Here is a 17065-nt window from a genome sequence, read left to right as displayed (position 1 = left end):
AGAGACAGAAAGCGAGAAATCACCCCCCAGGGGGGATGGTCACGCCACAATCCCTTCTCCTCCATTCTCCTCTTGGGATCTTGGGCACGCACGCACACGCGCCCGGCGTGAGTTTTAAGCCACCGGGTCCGGGATGCGAACTGTAGTCGACCACGTGGGAGTCCAGCGACGTAGCCATTATGCTAACTGCTGGTTCCCCAAGAAAATAATTATTTTTTTTAAAAAAACATTTAGGGGCCAGCAGATGGTGTAGCAGTTACATCACTGGACTCCCACATAGCCAACCTTGGTTCAAGTCTCAGACCCAGTGGGTTCAAAAATCACTCCAGGCATGTGTGCGTGTGTATATGCATGCCCAAGATCCCAGGAGGAGAATGGAAAAGGGATTGCAGCTTGTCCATTGTGGAAAGCAGTCAATTTGAAAACATGTGATTAAAACATGTGACCTGTAGGCACAAGCAGAAACATGTTCTTGTAAGCTACTCTAGCAGGGCTATTAAGAAACATTTACATACAAAAGCAGTATGTGCCTGCTATCAATGGTTGTCTTCCTGTTGTTGATATCCAATACCCCATACTGCCCAGTATTGGGCTAAAGGAAGTCACGTATGTTTATCAGATTGTCCCCCAAAAAAGATCAGAGAAATTATATGGCACCAGTCATTTTCAACTTGCTTTCTCACTCCCCCCTCCCATCCCCCCCACCCCCCACCCCCGGTCATTCTGTCCCTCTCTGGTCAAATTAAAATAAATAAATGGATTTTTAAAAAAAGATTTAAGTTTCTTTATTGTTATTAATATTATTTTTAATTTGACCAGAGAGAGACAGAGAGAAAGAGTGAGGAAGCAAGCCACCAGGTCTGGGTAGGCCATGTGAGAGTCCAGAGGCTAAACCACCACACTACCTGCCAGTCCCTGGACTTAGAGATTCTATCTTTCATTCTATATACTCCCACAAGTGCAGCTTAGGTTGGTGTTAAAGACCTAAAACAAACTATGACAAAGTGGGAAATTTTGATCTGGACCAGGGCAATGAAAAGCTAGAACTATTAGTATCAAGACAGAAGAGAGGGACCAGCAGTTAGCGTAATGGCTATGTTGCTGGACTACCACGTAGTCGACCGTGGTTTGGGTCCCAGACCCGGTGGCTTAAACTCACGCCGGGTGCATGTGCGTGCGTGCCCAGGATCCCGAGAGGAGAATGGAGGAGAGGGGATTGCGGTGTGGTCATCCCCCCGGGGGGTGATTTCTCGCTTTCTGTCTCTCTGTCTCTCTCTGTCTGTCTGGTGAGCGCATGCGCCCTATAGCAAAAACCTCTCAAAAAAAAATAAATAAATATTTAAAAAAATAATAAATAAATAAAATAAAAAGACAGAAGAGAGCCCAAGAACTGAATATACATAAAGAGGCTTTTGATTCAGCTTGCAGCTAAAGTAAGGGAATATCTCCTGGAGTAGATGATACTGAATCAGAAGGAGCCCACCAAGAGGAAATGGGAAAGGGTATTATTGTTATTATTATTTAGATATTTTTGGTATAGGGAAAGCGCACTTGCTGGCAAGACTGAGTGACAGAAAGTTAATCATCTGCTAGGTGGGATGGCCACCTGCAATCCCTACTCCTACATTCTCCTTTCAGGATTTTGGGTATGCACGCATACGTGCCCAGCATGAGTTTCAAGCCACTGGATCTGGGAACTGAACCATAGTTGACCATGTGAGAATCCAGCATCTTAACTACTCTGCCACTTGATAGTCCCAAGAAAGGGTATTCTAAGAAAGAGAACAGATATACAAAGACCTGGAAGAATGAAAAACTATGGGACCAGTAGTTAGTGTAATGACTATGTCGCTGGACTCCCATGTAGTTGACCGCAGTTCGCGTCCCGGACCCAGTGGCTTAAACTCACACCGGGCGCGTATGCGTGCATGCCCAAGATCCCAAGAGGAGAATGATGAAGAAGGCATTGTGGCGTGGCCATCCCCCTGGGGGGTGATTTCTCGTTTTCTGTCTCTTTGTCTCTCTCTGTCTGTGTGGCGAGCGGATGCACCCTATAGCAACAACCTCTTCAAAAAAAGAAAAAAGAAAAACTAGTCGTCTTTTTCTGTAAAATTCTGTTGGATAAAAAAGGGTAGATCTGGGAGGGGGTTGTTGTGTGTGTGTGTTTTCTGATGTTTCCTGAACTTCATGTGATGAGTAATGATTGGTTGGGAGAGAATAATAGGCATAAAAATCCAGGTAAATGAATCATAGGAGCAAAAGTGAAATAGAAGCAAAGAGAGTTAACTGAGACAACTGAGCTGGTCAGAATGGGAGGTTACTTAGAAGGCATCAATGAGGTAGGATTCCAACATACCTGGGCAGGGGTCTCTGAAGGAACCTGTCGACCTGGAGCCTAAGCAAGGGTCTCATCAGGCCTGCTTCTGTCCTGGGGGGAATCTGAAGGAACCTGTCGACCTGGAGCCTAAGCCTGGGGGGATATGGCCTCCCAGCATGATCTTCAGTGGAACTCTGGCCTACAGAGTTCTAGGCTCTCACTGTTCAGGCCCTCCCAACTCTTGAAAAGCCTCCCTAACTTAGCCCCACCCCTCCTCCATCCCCCGTATGACTTGCATCCTTACCTCCTTACTATCACCCCCCATGGGAATGTCACTTCTCTGAAGCCTCTCTTGACTTCCCAGATGGGTAGACAACTAGCTCCTCTACGCTGGTACAGAGGAGTTGCAGGCATGGAGAGACCTGGTTTATATGGGGCCTTGTAGAAACAGTAAAGGAGCTTAGGAATTGGCTTTTCAATCTAGAAAGGAGAGAACCAAAGTGGAAAGACTGATAACAGGAGCCTCTAAGGAGGCCATGGCAGTGCCCACACAAGTCATGGGATATAGTCCTATAGTGGTGGGAAAGGACTTAGCATAAGGTCCCATCCTGAGGTCTCCTCCTTAGGTTCTTCCCATGCTAATCCTTGCCCCTCCTTTCACCAGGATGAATAGGGGCTCCTCACGCATCACATGTTTTCATTCCACTACTCCCAGAAAGCCTTCTGGGGTTGTTTTGACTTCACACTGCACACTTTCTCAAAGGGCAAGCTTATGGAGAGCAGAGGCCAGAAGATTCCTCAGTGTAACCCCAGTTTCTGTAGTTTAAGGTTACATGAGGGGCTTCAATGTGGACTCCACCAAGGGCTCCCCACCTTCTGGAAGAGGCCATCCTCAGAGAGTTCCGTGCCCCAGAGGAGGAAGCCAAACACGTAAAGTGAACTATGTTGTGTATCTTCAAGGCTGTAGGGATAGTTCACATGGAGGAGGCAATGTGATGGTCAGGAGCCTGGAGGATGGACAGAACCTGGGGGAAGGGAGTAAGGGTGGAGCCTGGGGTGGAGCCAAGATCAAAAGCCAGGATAGGACCCCTAGGCACTGGTACGGGTACACCAGGCTAAGAACTCCTGCCTGGTCCCCCACCTTAGCCAGTACTGGAAGATAAAGGATCTGCATTCCAGTGGATCTTGGGTCTACCGGAGCTCTTGGGACTTGCACGCAATGGAAAGATCTGTGCAGCCAGCAGGGAAACAAGTGCCTGCTCGGAGGAAGATTGAGTCCCCAGTGGCGGGCATTTAGCCCCGCCCATTCCATGCTGGGAATCAGTTTCTGCGTGCCCCACCCCAGCCAAGCCCAGCCACAGCTGGGAGAAAGGAAGGAGCTTAGTACAAATATAAATACCTTTAATGAAAGTAATGCCAGCTCTGCAGAGCCAGGACTGTGGCCGCCCTAGTAGGACTGGAGGAGCGGCTACTGCTACCCAACCCAATTGGCTAGGCTAAAGGCCCCAGGAGGCAGGCAAATGCCAGAGCAGCTGCCAGCAGCGGGGACACAGGGGTCGGGGTGAGTGCAGGTGCGGTTGCCCGCAGTGTCTCCTGGTTGGTCTCTGGACCCGCTCCACGCTCCTGGACGCGCACCGGGGCTCCGCACAAAACGTGCAAGTTATCCGGGTGTGGGGCCCGGCGAGCTTCTTGTTGTAGTGACTCCCACACCGCAGCTGCCTCCTCTGGGCAGCCGGACAGGACCTGCGAGGCGCAGGCGTGGAAGTCATTCCAAGACCTGTTAAAGGAGGGGGATTAGGAGGATTAGGTGAGAGGAGGAGGCTTTGGAATGAAAAGGAAAGGGTCAGGCTCCAATAGCAGCGCAGTTTAGGCTGCTGTCTTGCTCCAGCCCATACCTGCAAATGGTCTCCATCTCGCCTCCGTGACCCATGCCGTCCCCCAAGCGTATGAGACACTTCGCGAAGCCCTGGTATATGGTGTCACAGCCGTTAGGGCCCGCTGCAGCTGCTGCCAGGGGAGGTACAAAGACTGGGGGGGTGGAGGTGGAGAATGGTTGATAGGATGAACTAGGCCCGCCCCCAACCCCCAGGGGCTTGTTTACCCGGGAGCACCTTGGGGACGTGACTCAGCGTGAAAAGGGTGCCCCAGGGAACTAAGGATGGGTATGTTTGGGGATCACCTGCCTGGGCCCCCTTCAAGGTGGAAGACAGTCTAGAACAAGGATGTACAGGAGAGGAAGGAGGGTACAGAAAGTAACAGGGAAGAGGCATTATGTCCGAGGGGTCCACTCGTCCTCTTAGCTTCTGGGGCCCCGGTTGGGAAGAGGTTAGTCCAAGTGAAGATGTAAAGACAAGAGGGTGATGGGGTCTGAAGGCTGGGGTCGGTGGGTAAGTCCGGTCTCTGCAGTCTAGACTAGCTTTGATTGGCCCTCCCACCTCATCTCTAAAGATGGGATACAGAGGATCCAGGACATACACCGGACCTCAGAGAATCTCAAGGATGGTCTAGGGGTTCCACCAGAGGCTAGGGCTCCCTTAGGGGCTGAGGAATTTAAAGGTCTGTCCCCTATAACAGGGGCTCAGTTCATGCTTCTTTCTATCCTGTAGCCACTGGTGCATTTCCCTGGAGCTCTCACAACTCTCCTGCAATCTGGCGTCCGGAGCGGGGAAGGCTGTCCCCCCAGCTCCCACACACTCCCTAAACCCAGTCTGGCTGGGACCCGGTGAGAAAGGGTGCGGCCAGGGCCAGAGCCAGAGCGCCCTCGCCCTCACTCACCAAGTGGCAGCCACAGCAACAGCCTCAGGGCACTGGATGGCTGCTGGTAGCAGCAGCAGCGGCGGCGGCAGCAGCGGCAGCAGGAGCGCATCGTCCCTGGCTGGGAGCCTTGTGCTGGGAGCTAGCAGCCTGGAGTGCAGCCCGTCGGCCCAGCCCCCGGAGGGTGAAGCTGTGATTGGATGGAAGCTGGGGGGGGGGCGGAGGGGCGGAGTACCAAAGCCAGCCAGTGGCCCCGCCTCCAACACCCAAAATGACAAAGGAGAGGGTAGGGACCTCAGAGAGTAGAACCGCCCAGAGCCACTGGTTGGTGCTGAGCTGGCCCCAGGATCCTAGCCCCAGAGATGGAAAAGTTCTGGGAAAGCAGGTGAGTAGAGAGTGGGTGCCCAGACCCTTGGAGTGGGTTGGCCTAGACAGCTCCACACGGAGAAAAAAGGGGGCAGGAAATAGGAAATAGGGCAGTTATCAGTTACACCAAAGACACACCAAAAGCACACATATACTCCATTTTATTCCAAAAGCATTTAATTGAATTTCTCAATGTTTTTCAAAAACAAAAAGATCCAAATTGGAGGTAAAAAGGAACATGGAAAATTCAACTTAGGTGGTATCATGATCTCAGGGTCATGCTCCAGGCATGGCAGAACCCAAGAAGGCACAACAGCTGCCCTGGGCCCAGCCTAAACCTGCTGGCTGCCACAACCTGTAGACAATGGTCAGTGCTCCCTGCCCCCCCATCCCCAAGCACCCCAGAGCCTGAGCAGGTAAATGGCAGACATGACCCTGCCTAGGCCTGTCTGCTAGCCTTCAATGCCACCTCAGTGCTGGGCAAGGCAGGCTTAGCTGCTAAGGGAGGCTGGGAGTCACAAGGCCATGCAGCATGAGGCTCAGTCGCCGGGCTGCTTTGCCAAGTGAGTTGTGTGGCTCTGCCTGCAGGAACTGGAAGAGTTTCTGACGCACCTGGGCCATAACGGAGCCCATGTGGTCCCGAGTGATGGGGTCACTGTGGTCCAGGTGCATCACAGCTTCTTCCAGGTAGCTGGGGGGTAAGGGAAAAGGATAGGGTATAGGTGGGCACCAGCAGATGGGAGCGCCCCCTGGTGGCACTGAGGCCCAGAGGAATGGGTGACAAGGAAGGCTTCTAAAGCCTGAGATGGGTGGGGGCAGAGGGAACTGGTGAAGAGAATTAAGGAGGAGAGTCATGTAGGGGTGTGAATCTAACTGAAACTGCTCCCTCCCCACCTCCACCCCTTCCAGCTCCTACCCCTCTCACTCACCTGAGCTTGAGGTCAGTCCTAGTGCCAAGGTCAGATGCCAACTGCTGGATGAGGGACAGGAGCACAGGCTGGGAAAGCGGGCAGGGTGGTTGCCCAAAAACCTGGGCTGGGTCCACAGTTTCACAGACATACAGCACCAGGTTCAGGTCAGTGGCTGTCAGTGCCTGGGGGAGAACAGGGCAGCACAGCATTGACAACTAGCATCAGGATGGGATGACTACTTGTCTGTGCTCTGTGGCCCAAGGGAAGATGTTCATGGAGTGGGGTACTAAGGACTCCAGGAGATGCTCAGGGACCCAGACAGTACTGTCGAGCTATATTATTACATTAGGGGATCAGGAAAGTTTTCCTAACAAGGGTGGGCATGAAGCAAGGCGGACTGAGGTGGGAAGACGAGGATCCAGAAGATGGAGCAGCAAGGGCAGAGGCCTGGAGGCTCAAAGAGAACCAAGAATGGTCCACTGAGGCCTGGTGATGAGTGAAATGTATGGGGCCTTGTCAGGAGATGCCTGACCCATACCAGGGACTAACCTGCTGAAAGGCCTGATTGAGGTGGCCCTGTTGCAGCAGCTGTAGGATATGAGCTTGCTGGGCCTGGCAGTCGAGGTGGGCAGAGGGGACAGGTGTGCCAGCAGCTGAACGCATGGCCTGCATGATGCTGGAGGTGACGGCAGCCTGCTGCTCCTTGAGCGCCACACTCACCTCCCCCTTAACAATGCGCTGTACCTGGGCTAAAATTGACTCCTGCAGGCTGCGAAGGGAAGTAGGCAGTGAGGTGGTCAGGGGGCACAGCCTGGCCTCTCCCAAGCCCACCATCTTGCCCAGTGCCCTGCCCACACACCTGCCCACAGCCACATGCAGCTGATGCTGCACCTCAGCCCGAACACTGCTGGACACAGTGGCTGCCATCTGCTCAGTGGCACCCTGCAGGGTGTTGACCAGGCCCCGCAGCTGGGCCAGCACAGGTTCCCTTGCCTCCTGTTCCCGAGCTTTCCGGCTCTTCATGTGGCTTTCCAGCTGCTGTAAGTCTGAGGGATGACCACAGTAGGGATAGCAAGAGAGAAGAAGACAGCCCCTCCCACCTTGGGTCATGTGACTCCACTCACATTCCTGTGTGCCCAGCCGGAAGCTATCATTGATCTGCTGGAACATGGCCTGGCAGCTCTTCTCAAAAGCTGGCAGCACCACACTCTGGAAAGCTTCACGGTAGGCAGCCTGCATTGGCCCCTGTAATGTGTCTGCCGCTGCTCGAGCGATGGCATCTGTCAAGTTCTGGGGTAGAGGGAGGGGCCAAATTGAAAGCCTGACCCTAACCTAGCCTGACTAGGCCTGCCAACACCCTCCACCCTGACACACACCCAGATCTGTGACCCTGAAGCACCTTGGACTTGAGCAGCTTAGAGATGTTCTCTTTCATGCTGCCCTCCACAGCTGTGAGTTTGGTGGCCACTGAGTTGCTCAGTTGGCCTGCCACAGGCTCCAGACTCCTGGAGACGCCTGGAGCAGGGGGAGAGGGGAAAGATGAAACCAGGAGCAGCCTGAGAAATACACCCACTCCCATTTGGCACACCTAAAGGGCGTCCCCAAGCTAAACTCACATGGAGGGACTGTCTTCTTGATCTCGTCCCGTATGCTGCGTTCTAGCCGCCCAGCCACTGCTGAAGACAGTGCCTGGGACAGCTGTTGTGTCAGCTGCTCCTGCAGCTGCCCACCCCGCTGCTGCCCCTCAGCCAGGGCCCGCTCTAGCCGCCGCTCTGTGCTATAGCTAAGGAATAGGCCTGGAACAGGTCCCCATTACTTGGGCCAAGAATGGTGTCCCTGCCCCTATAGCATGCTGTACTATCACTCTCAAGGATACGATCCTGCTCATGTCGGGTCTCGAGGGCACGTTCCACATGGCCGGTGACGGTGCTCTGCAGGCCTTCAAACTGGGTACACAGACGCTGTAGCAGCTCTTCTTGGCTATGCCACAGCTCTGCCAGCTCTCTCTGCTGTTGCCAAATCAGTGCTGGCCAGTCCTCAGGGGGCTCTGCTACCTGCTGACAGAAATGAGTCACATGAGGCCTGCCTCCTCTATCCCCACACCAGGAATAGGTATATATAGTCCTTACCCAACCTCACAGGGTGGGGTCCCATGAGGAGAATGAGTACTCGCTACTCACCTGGTGCTCTGTGAGTCGGGGTCCCATGGCTGAATCCCTGCCATAAGCAAGAAGCACCTCAGCCACGCCAGGCAGGCTGGAAACCACCCCTTTCCCTGACCCCAGGACCGCCCCCTACCCATCGTCCTTCTTGTTTTTCCTCTTGAGTTTAGGTGAGGTCCGAGGGGATCCCTTGGTCTTCCAGTCCTTGGAAGGCAGCCGGGGAGTAGGAACTTTGGTGCCGAAGCCTCCCGAGGCAGAGGCAAGGCTGGCCACTTCATCATCGTGGTCACTGTGAGAAGGGGCAGGTCAGGGTCTACCCACTTGCTGGCTACCCTTCTGAAGGGAATGGTGTCGGGTGGTGCCCACCTTTGCTCGGCACTGGCATCCTGGCTATCATGTTGCTGCAGCAGGTGATAAGGTGGTCGGTGGAAGGCTAAGCTCTTGTGCTTCTCCTGGAGGCCATTTCTAGGGCTGGGGGGACAGGCCGACTCAGCAGTGGAGGTTCTCACAATGCCTCTCCCACCAGCACACTTTCCCCCTCCAAGCTCACCTCTCCGCCAGGGTGCTACAGGTCTCACGAGTAATGTCAGGTGCTGTGGGCCAGACCTGACTGTCAGTGGTTGTGGCCTCTTGGGTTAAGGCTGCCTCCAGGAGAGAGGGGGTACTATGCCGATCCCCATCCCCAGGGCCTCCATCCAGGCCAAGCTGAGAACCAAGCTCAGGCCCTGGTCGGGGCCGTGGGGACAGCAGGTGTAGCGCTGAGGCAGCTGAGGCCATACTGTCTGGCTCAAGGCCCTCAGGAACAGAGGAACCAAAGCCACGGGATAGGGCCTCAGATGCGATCTCAGGAATGTCCTGGGACAGGGCAGTGGAAGCCGAGGAGATAACATCAGGGGAGCGGGTGCGGCTCGGGGAGGCCTGAGGTAGCCCCAGGGGCTCTACTTCCTGCAGCTCCAGGGACAGTGCAGAGGCAGCGGTAGGTACCTGAAGAGGGCCAAAGATGAAGGCTTGAGTGATAGAGGTGTGGGGGGAGGCACAGAGAGGAGGCACTGGTAATAGTGATGAGAAAGGGGATCGGAGAAGAGGAATGCAGGTCAAAAACAAGGCCACAGCCCAGGCACAGGGGTGTGGATGGGAAAGCTGAAGAGATGTCCTCCAGGAAATACAGGAGGTTGAGATGACCTCAGGAGACACACAGATGTAGTGTAGGGCTGGCATAAAGGGTGTGAGCTGCCATCCACCTGCTACCCCACTTCACACACACACACACACATACCTGCCCGGGCCCCTTGGGAGCCAATTTATCAGCTGGGCCTTGGAGCAGCCCAGGGATGAGGCTGCGAGGGCTTGCCTGCAGGCTGCTGCTGCTGCTGCTCATTGTCAGACCACTGTCCAGCTGCAGCTTCGGACTCAAGGTCAGCTCCTCGGGTGGCCTGTGGTGAGAAGGCTGAGGTGTCAGCAGCCAGAGCTTAGCATCACCTGGCACCAGCCTGGCCATCTCCAAGCTCTGACCCTCACCTCACCTGGCCAAGGAGGGGTCCACGACCGATGTGCTGCTCATGGCAGACACAGCTGTAAGAGAGCTGCTGCTGCTACTGCTGCTGCTGCTGCTACTGCTGCTGTTGCTGCTGCTGCTCGGGGATGCAGTGATCTGGGGAGATGCTGAGAATGAGGGCTGTAGCCTTTAGTCGAGCATTCCCAGGTCTCTCTACTGGGGAGTACCTGCTGCAGGGAGGCGCTGGGTGTCATGAAGGCATCAGGTGTCATTAACTTGGGCTTGGTTTCGCTGCTAAGATTGAGGAAGTCGGCAGGTGCGGGCAGCTCCACGATGCGTCGGAGGTCAGGCTGAGAACTGGGAGTGGCTGACCCCAGGCCCTCCGAGCCTAATTCAGGCCGAGACTCTCCGAATGCTGTGGGGGAAGCTGGCACATCAGTCTACTCTCAGAACCAAGTTCAAACAGCCTACTGTCCAAATCTCACCCTTGACTCACCAAAGTCCTCGTGGGCAGTGTGGGTGGGGAGCGGGGCCACCACATCAGGATTCAACTGTGGTTGGAAGCGAATCTGCACATCTTGCAGTGCCCTGCAAGAAAAGAGGGGGAAAAGAGAGGGCTCAAAGGGGCCAGGGTCAGTAGGGTGGGGAGGGACAGCCAGTCATTACCAATACACTCACTTAGTATGCACACAAAAGAGCTTGATGAGCACACCGGCTGCAGACTCCATGGCACCAGCTCCATGGGACCCATCTGAAAGGACAGCATGGATGACTAAGCCCCTGGCCCTCTCTTAGCCTCAGCAGTCCCCTACACACTGACGTACAGCTAGACCCTGAGGCAGCTCACCAGCCCCAAGGCTGTCATTCTCTTCCTCGGCAGGCAGCACCTCAGTGTGCCGCAGCCGGCAGCGGCTCACAACCTGGATACCGAAGCTCAGCACAGGGTGGGTGAGCAAGAACTCCGAGATGGAGCTGAAGCAGGCACGACCCTCCTCCTGGTTCTGCAGCAGCTCCATCACATAGAGAACCTGCACAGCCAAGGAATCCTGGATGAGCTCAGAGGCCATGAAGCTGTGGGTATGCCACACAGCCCTGCTGTCCTGACACCGGCCCTGCCCAGGGTACCCCCATGGCAGCCTACCTTCCTCTGCACATCACTGAGAATCAGGTATTCTGCTGAGAGGTCCAAGCAGACCTTGAGGCTGGGGGGCACACTCACTGAGCTGAAGATATCTGGGGAGAAGCTAAGGAGCCATCAAGTAGAGTGAGTAAGACCGAGGGTTGAAAGAGCCAATAACGCAGCCCTGCTGCCCCTGCCCAGGCCTCAGCCTCTATTTACCGAATAGTCTGTAGGCAGGTCCAGGACACTGTGCACCACATCTTGAGCTCCCGATTCTGATCAGCGCCAGTAATGAGAAACCTCCAGAAAGGGACCCTGAAAAGTGGCAAAGCATTGAGCAGTTGGCTGGGCCTCCTGCTGGGAGCCCCTGGTCCAGCCCAACACCCACTTGCCAGCCCACTCACTCACTCAGGGTCCTGTTTCTTATGGTTGTCACAGAACAGGAGGCAAGACAGAGGTCGCCCGTCATGAGGCTTCCACTCATGCAGACACCTGCAGGGAGATGCAGGAGCACATGAGGGGCCAGAGTGAGTAATCTGCTCCCCTACCTGGGGGAAGGGCCCTGGCCCCTCAGGCCCTGCCTTACCTTGGCTCATCCTGCCCTTCAATGTAGATCTGCCAGAACTTGACATAGCCATCATGGCTCGCAGTAGCCAGAACAGTACCATCAGGGGAAAGGGCTCCTTCACTGAGACACTGGGAAGAACCCAAACAGCTTTACTTTGCCACCTGACTAAAGGAGTGAATGGGCCCTCCCCGAATGTGGATGTTAAGAGCTGGCTGGGCCACAATGGATCTGCATGTCTGCATGACTGACTGGCTGAACGGGGCCTATGGAGAAGACCAGATCTGTAGGGCACAACTAGGTTAAGTGAAAGCTCTCCACATGAGGACCACTTTGTGCTCAGAGTCCACCTGGGCAGAATGCTAGTAAAGCTACCTGGGCAGGTAGGGCTATGGGGAAAAGATTCAGGACAGCAGAAAGAAGTGGAGGGCTTGTGAGTTGCTTGCAGGCTTACCGTGCTGTGGCCTTTAACCACAATGAAGCCCTGCTTGATCTGGCTGACATCCACGGGCCAGGTGCTGTGGTTAGAGCGAAGCATGTCCAGGTCCCACACCTCAGCCTGGAGGGGACAGGGAGACAAGTGTTCAACCCATGCCCACAGTATGGCTGCTCCAATGCCTCCCTGAAAGCCTGGTCCCCTCACCCGGTCCTCATGCAGCAAGGCCACCGTTGGGCTGCTCTCCTCGCAGCAATCCTCACTCTCCTCAGGGATGAAGGGGCACCAAATGATCCTGCGGAAGTGGTTCAGTGGCGTGCCCTCTGGCTGCCGGATATGGACCAAGATCTCTTCTCTGAGCAGGGTGTTAAGGGCTAGAGGGCTTGAGGATGAGGTGTATCTGGCAGACCCAGCTTTGTCCACCCTTCTTCAGTCCCACACCTAGAAATGGATACTGTATCTTGCCATTAACCAGAGCCAAGCGCCACACAAACAGGTTGCCTGCCTCATCCAGGCAGGCCAGCTGTGGAGAGTTGAGGTGTGCAAAGGCCAGGTCCGCCACACTGCCTGTGAAGCCCTTGAGCAGGGTCCGCTCTGATGTGCTTACACTAATGACCCGCACCATCGCCGAGCCGTTGTTGGCAGCTAGAATCAGGAGAGTAGGGGCCATGAGTAAGTACCCAGGCCCAGGCAGCAGCAGAGAAACCCCACCCTTGCCTGTCACCCATAGACTCAAGCTTGATTTTTCCCTCCTAGCCCCCACAAGACATGGCAGAGGTTGGGGAGCACAGAAAAGCCTTCTGTCATACCCCACAAGTCTGAGTGGGCTGAGTGGACGAACAATGGATCTGCTGAAATTTCTAACAGGACACTTTCCTCCTCCCCACTGCCCATTCTTACCCCGAATGGCATAGGCCAAGAAGGAGTTAGACACAGCAATCAGGTTGCCATAGTAGTACTTCTGTTCCCAGTCGTACTTGGCAACAGGCTGGATTTTCACCTAAGAATCCAGGGGGAAGAAGATTGTAGCTCAGGGCTTGGACAACTTCACCAGAGCCTAGGTGGCCTCTGGCATCCCCGGGGATGGGAAAGACCACAGGTACAAGCTCAGCCACTACCCACTAACACCTGGGGCCAGATTCCTACAGAGGCTTGGCACCCAACCCTGGCTTCATGAAACTGGGGAATGCTGCCTGTTTATTAAGGTGTTCCTCGTAGGAACTGGGCAGCATGGGGGAGGGGGAAAGGCTGAGTGTGCACCCAAATATCACACATGCCCCAGCATCCTAGTACCTACCTTATTGCTTCCTCGTGCCTTGCTCGAAATGCTAGAGTCACTGCTGGCCACAATCTCCACCTCCTTGGCCAAAATCCCAATGCAGGTAGAGCTGTCATCTCCTGAGAGGCAGCTGGGGGAGGGGTGTACACACCTGTCTCTTATCCACCCAAAGGCTCAATGGGCAAGGTTGTGAGGAGAGGACACAGGCACTCCAGTGAAGATGTTTAGTCCCACATGCCCAGCTCTGCCTGGTCCACAGGTCCCCAGATCCACAATTCCCCTTGTTCACCTCCCTCCTTGGGAATGAGCTTCCTCCCACTCTAAATCAGGTGCCCACGCCAAGCCCTTGAGCTTGTCCTTGCTTCTCATCCTAGCGCAAGCTCAGGGTGGTTAAGTCTTCCACCCCAGGTCATCCAGAAGAGAAGCAGCAGGGGCTGTTGGTCCCTTTCTCCAACCCCCAAATCTTGTGCCTTCGGCTAGCAGATGCTTCCAAGACACCATTGCCACCCATGCCATCTCCCAGCACTCACATGACCTGCTTCTCCTGCAGGTTAATGGGTGGCATGGTCCGAAGACTAGGCTTGTTTGCTGAAGTACCATCACCTGCGCAGAGAGGATCTGGGCCCAGAAGCCCATTGAGGTCCCCGTTGTAGGCATTAGATGGCCGCTGGCTCTCTGGACTGGGACCTGAGGACAAAGAGGTCCACCCTGACAAGGTTGCTCCCTAGCCTCTTCACTTACGCAGCTTCACTCAGCTGAATGAGGCATAGCCATGGAAAGGAAAGACCTTTTTTCATCTCTCGTTCCGTTAACACTGATGTACGTCCAGACTAAGGATGAATGTGAGGCTCTTTTACTTGAGGGAGGGATACAAGCCACCAAAGATCCTCTGAGGCCAGTTAATACTGAGGCCTGAGGTCAGTACAGACGACCTCTGTGTACTGAGGGGGGGAATAGGAAGGTTCAGGAAAGACTTCATAGAAGAGGCACTACCAGAGCCATTGTGATGAAACACAAATCTGGGAAGGACGGAGGAAAGCAGGGCTGCAGAATTCTCAGGTACGATGCTGCAGTGTTTAAGACTCCCTGTGGGCAAGGAGAGCCACAAAGTGTTTTAAAGGGAAGGTGATATGGTCAGCTCTGGCCAGTGGGCTGACTGCTCTTAAGACAGTTTACAGAATAGCTGAGAATCCATGTAAGAGATACCAGGGCCTAGACTAAGGGAGTGGCAGGATTTGTAGAGGAGAGATGGGCTCCTAAGCCATGGAAGGACCTGGTAAGAGTGGGAGTAAGAAAGACAGGGTGGGGGGCAGGTGGTGGTACAGGAGTAACACAACTGAACCCACATGGAAAAAGTCCTGGGTTCATACCCTGGAACCTCCCTGAGCATGCTGAGTGCTTATAATCCCAGTCAGCTGAGACCAAGGGTAGATAGCAGCATGACGACTCCATTGAGTGCCTCTCTCTCTGTCTGTCTGTCTGTCTTCCTGTCCCATGAACATAAATAAACTTTAAGAAAAGGAAAGGAAGGGGTCTGTCCCATACAGAAATGGCTCAGAAACCAACTTGGGCAGGTCAACTCAGAAGGAATGAATATGAAGGAATTGAAGAAAGAGGAGAGACATTACTGGGTAGGGTATGGAGTCAAGAAAGACAGCATTTTAGGTGTCTGCACTGGCTGGCTTTCCAACATGCTTATAGGCTCAAATACTAATGCTAAAATATCCAGTTAGCAAGCAGACTAGGGCTCCGCATTCAGGAACATAAGAAGTTTTCAGTTCCAAAGAGTCTAGGGTCTAACTTGAACCCCTAGTGAGAGAAGACAAGAGCTCCTTGGCAAACTAAGGAATCAACTGCCAATCAATAAAAAAAGGAGTCATAAGGAGAGCCTCCAGGTCACTTCATTGGGATCTCAGCCACCTTCACTGCTCAGAGATAAGCTGACCACTCTTCCTTCCAAACAGGCTACCATGAGGATAAACTGAAGGCCCGGGCTGCACATGATTGGCCATGCCAGGCTCTAGCAAATCTCTGAGGAGCCTAGTCTGCACAGCAGCTGATGAGCATGAGAGGTCCAGGCCCATCTCATGAGGAAAGGGAACACCCACTTTGGGCTTGGGGTAGAGTCCAGTGCTCTCAGGCAGCTGATGGATTTTGTTAGAGCTGGGGTTAGCTAAACCCACGCAGAGTGAGCATCAGTGCCTGCTTCCAGAAGCAGCCAGTCTGCCCCCCGCAGCAGGTGTCAGAACAAGGTCTGAGGAACCATCAGTTCTTAGCCACAGCATTGCATACCCACACTGCCATCACCAGCCAGTGTTCCAACCACACAACTTTTCACAGACCCTTGAACCTCATAGGACATTTCAGTGCCTTCACACCTGCTAGTTCCTCTGTAACTGGTGGTTTCTATTAGTGCCTTGGGTGCCTTTCTCAACATTCTACCTATCCTCAACAGTCTTCTCTCTCAAATCTGCACTTTGTACTCTCCAGCCCTCAACCCATCTCTCCTATTCCCATCATAGTACCAAAACACTCTTCTATTTCAATGACAACTCTATATTACAACCCTGTAGCTCTCTGCATCCTGGGAGCTCTTTGAGGATAAGAGCAATTCAAAGGTATCACTAAGAGCCTAAGTAAGATTTGAACAAATGGGAACAAACTAGGGTTTGCAGATGTTTGTAGCCTAAATCAATCTGTGTCATGAAGTCTGTGGCTTGTCTTTATCTCCAGAAAGAACAGCGAACCCGGGGTAGCCACCTTCCTCCTGAAAATCAGTTTCAGAACAGCAGGCTGGAGTCTGCATTTCAGAGGGTAGGGCACGTTGCAGAAAATCAGCAGCTCTTCAGCACAGCACATAAGTCTGGGCCCAGAACTGGGAATAAGGAGCCCGAACCTGGCCTCTGAACCAAGGCAAAAGGGCCGGGGCGCCAAGCCAGTCCCAGGAACACTTGAGATCTTGGGGCCAGGAAATCAAAGAAGCCCGATGGATTCAGAGAAGTAGCCTCACCTTCAGCTGAGACGCTGAAGGACAAGGCACAACGGCCCAGCGCCAGAATGAGGAGGGGTCACAGCTAGGGATCTGCCTGCGCTCTTCGCCAGGCACACTGAAGGATCTATGGCTCTGAAGCTCATCCGCCCTCACCAGCCGTGAGTATCCAGAGCCAGTCCTAAAAGACCAGCACACCCTGAAGGCGGTTCAGACCCGCGCCGCGGTTCTGCCGGTTTGCGGAGGGCCCACCTCCGCGATGCCCACTCACCCCCCGCGGGCCGGTCCAGCTTGAGGATGTCCCGCAGGTGCTGCACACTGAAGGATCTATGGCTCTGAAGCTCATCCGCCCTCACCAGCCGTGAGTATCCAGAGCCAGTCCTAAAAGACCAGCACACCCTGAAGGCGGTTCAGACCCGCGCCGCGGTTCTGCCGGTTTGCGGAGGGCCCACCTCCGCGATGCCCACTCACCCCCCGCGGGCCGGTCCAGCTTGAGGATGTCCCGCAGGTGCTGCGTGGCGTCCTCGATGTCGATGCTCGCGCAGGAGGCCATGGGCCCAGCCGCGAGCGCCCAGCCCGCACCGCGTTCGTTCCGCTGCCACCGCGCACCGCCCAGCCTCGCCCAGCCGCGACCGGGCCGCCAGCCGGACGCCAGTCACTCCACTCCGTCC

The 17065-nt window shown here is 54.5% G+C and overlaps 2 protein-coding genes across 3 annotated transcripts in view; both read right to left on the bottom strand.

The window, feature by feature from the left end:
* Positions 1-3738: 3738 nt before the first annotated feature.
* On the bottom strand, positions 3739-5507 carry NRN1L (neuritin 1 like). Its single transcript, XM_006156880.3, has 3 exons — positions 5093-5507; positions 4213-4345; positions 3739-4094 (listed from the first exon to the last, which is right to left on the bottom strand). The coding sequence occupies exons 1-3, from the start codon at positions 5181-5183 to the stop codon at positions 3809-3811; spliced, it is 510 nt and encodes a 169-aa protein (XP_006156942.1). The 5' UTR covers positions 5184-5507; the 3' UTR covers positions 3739-3808.
* Positions 5508-5591: 84 nt separating this feature from the next.
* EDC4 (enhancer of mRNA decapping 4) overlaps positions 5592-17065 on the bottom strand; it is an 11723-nt gene continuing 249 nt past the window's right edge. The window contains exons 2-30 of one of the 2 annotated variants that reach the window (XM_006156878.3): positions 16866-17057; positions 13936-14092; positions 13424-13535; positions 13027-13126; positions 12582-12771; positions 12334-12481; positions 12145-12249; positions 11712-11821; positions 11534-11617; positions 11345-11440; positions 11147-11249; positions 10853-11033; positions 10684-10756; positions 10502-10593; positions 10233-10420; positions 10034-10161; positions 9787-9943; positions 9061-9494; positions 8877-8981; positions 8647-8799; positions 8529-8565; positions 8225-8405; positions 7965-8120; positions 7748-7863; positions 7473-7638; positions 7208-7394; positions 6898-7117; positions 6367-6530; positions 5592-6128 (exon numbers count right to left, since the gene is read on the bottom strand). In XM_006156878.3, the coding sequence (XP_006156940.1) occupies positions 5936-6128; positions 6367-6530; positions 6898-7117; positions 7208-7394; positions 7473-7638; positions 7748-7863; positions 7965-8120; positions 8225-8405; positions 8529-8565; positions 8647-8799; positions 8877-8981; positions 9061-9494; positions 9787-9943; positions 10034-10161; positions 10233-10420; positions 10502-10593; positions 10684-10756; positions 10853-11033; positions 11147-11249; positions 11345-11440; positions 11534-11617; positions 11712-11821; positions 12145-12249; positions 12334-12481; positions 12582-12771; positions 13027-13126; positions 13424-13535; positions 13936-14092; positions 16866-16947 (4218 nt within the window). In that variant the 5' untranslated portion in view covers positions 16948-17057 and the 3' untranslated portion in view covers positions 5592-5935. The remainder of the gene's footprint in view (positions 6129-6366; positions 6531-6897; positions 7118-7207; positions 7395-7472; positions 7639-7747; positions 7864-7964; positions 8121-8224; positions 8406-8528; positions 8566-8646; positions 8800-8876; positions 8982-9060; positions 9495-9786; positions 9944-10033; positions 10162-10232; positions 10421-10501; positions 10594-10683; positions 10757-10852; positions 11034-11146; positions 11250-11344; positions 11441-11533; positions 11618-11711; positions 11822-12144; positions 12250-12333; positions 12482-12581; positions 12772-13026; positions 13127-13423; positions 13536-13935; positions 14093-16865; positions 17058-17065) is intronic. The other variant, XM_006156879.3, reaches the window with a different exon arrangement.

This window comes from Tupaia chinensis, unplaced genomic scaffold (genome assembly GCF_000334495.1).
Source record: "Tupaia chinensis unplaced genomic scaffold, TupChi_1.0 Scaffold000523_1, whole genome shotgun sequence".
NCBI classification, from domain to species: Eukaryota; Metazoa; Chordata; class Mammalia; order Scandentia; family Tupaiidae; genus Tupaia; species Tupaia belangeri.
This window is presented reverse-complemented; position numbering and strand designations above follow the sequence as displayed.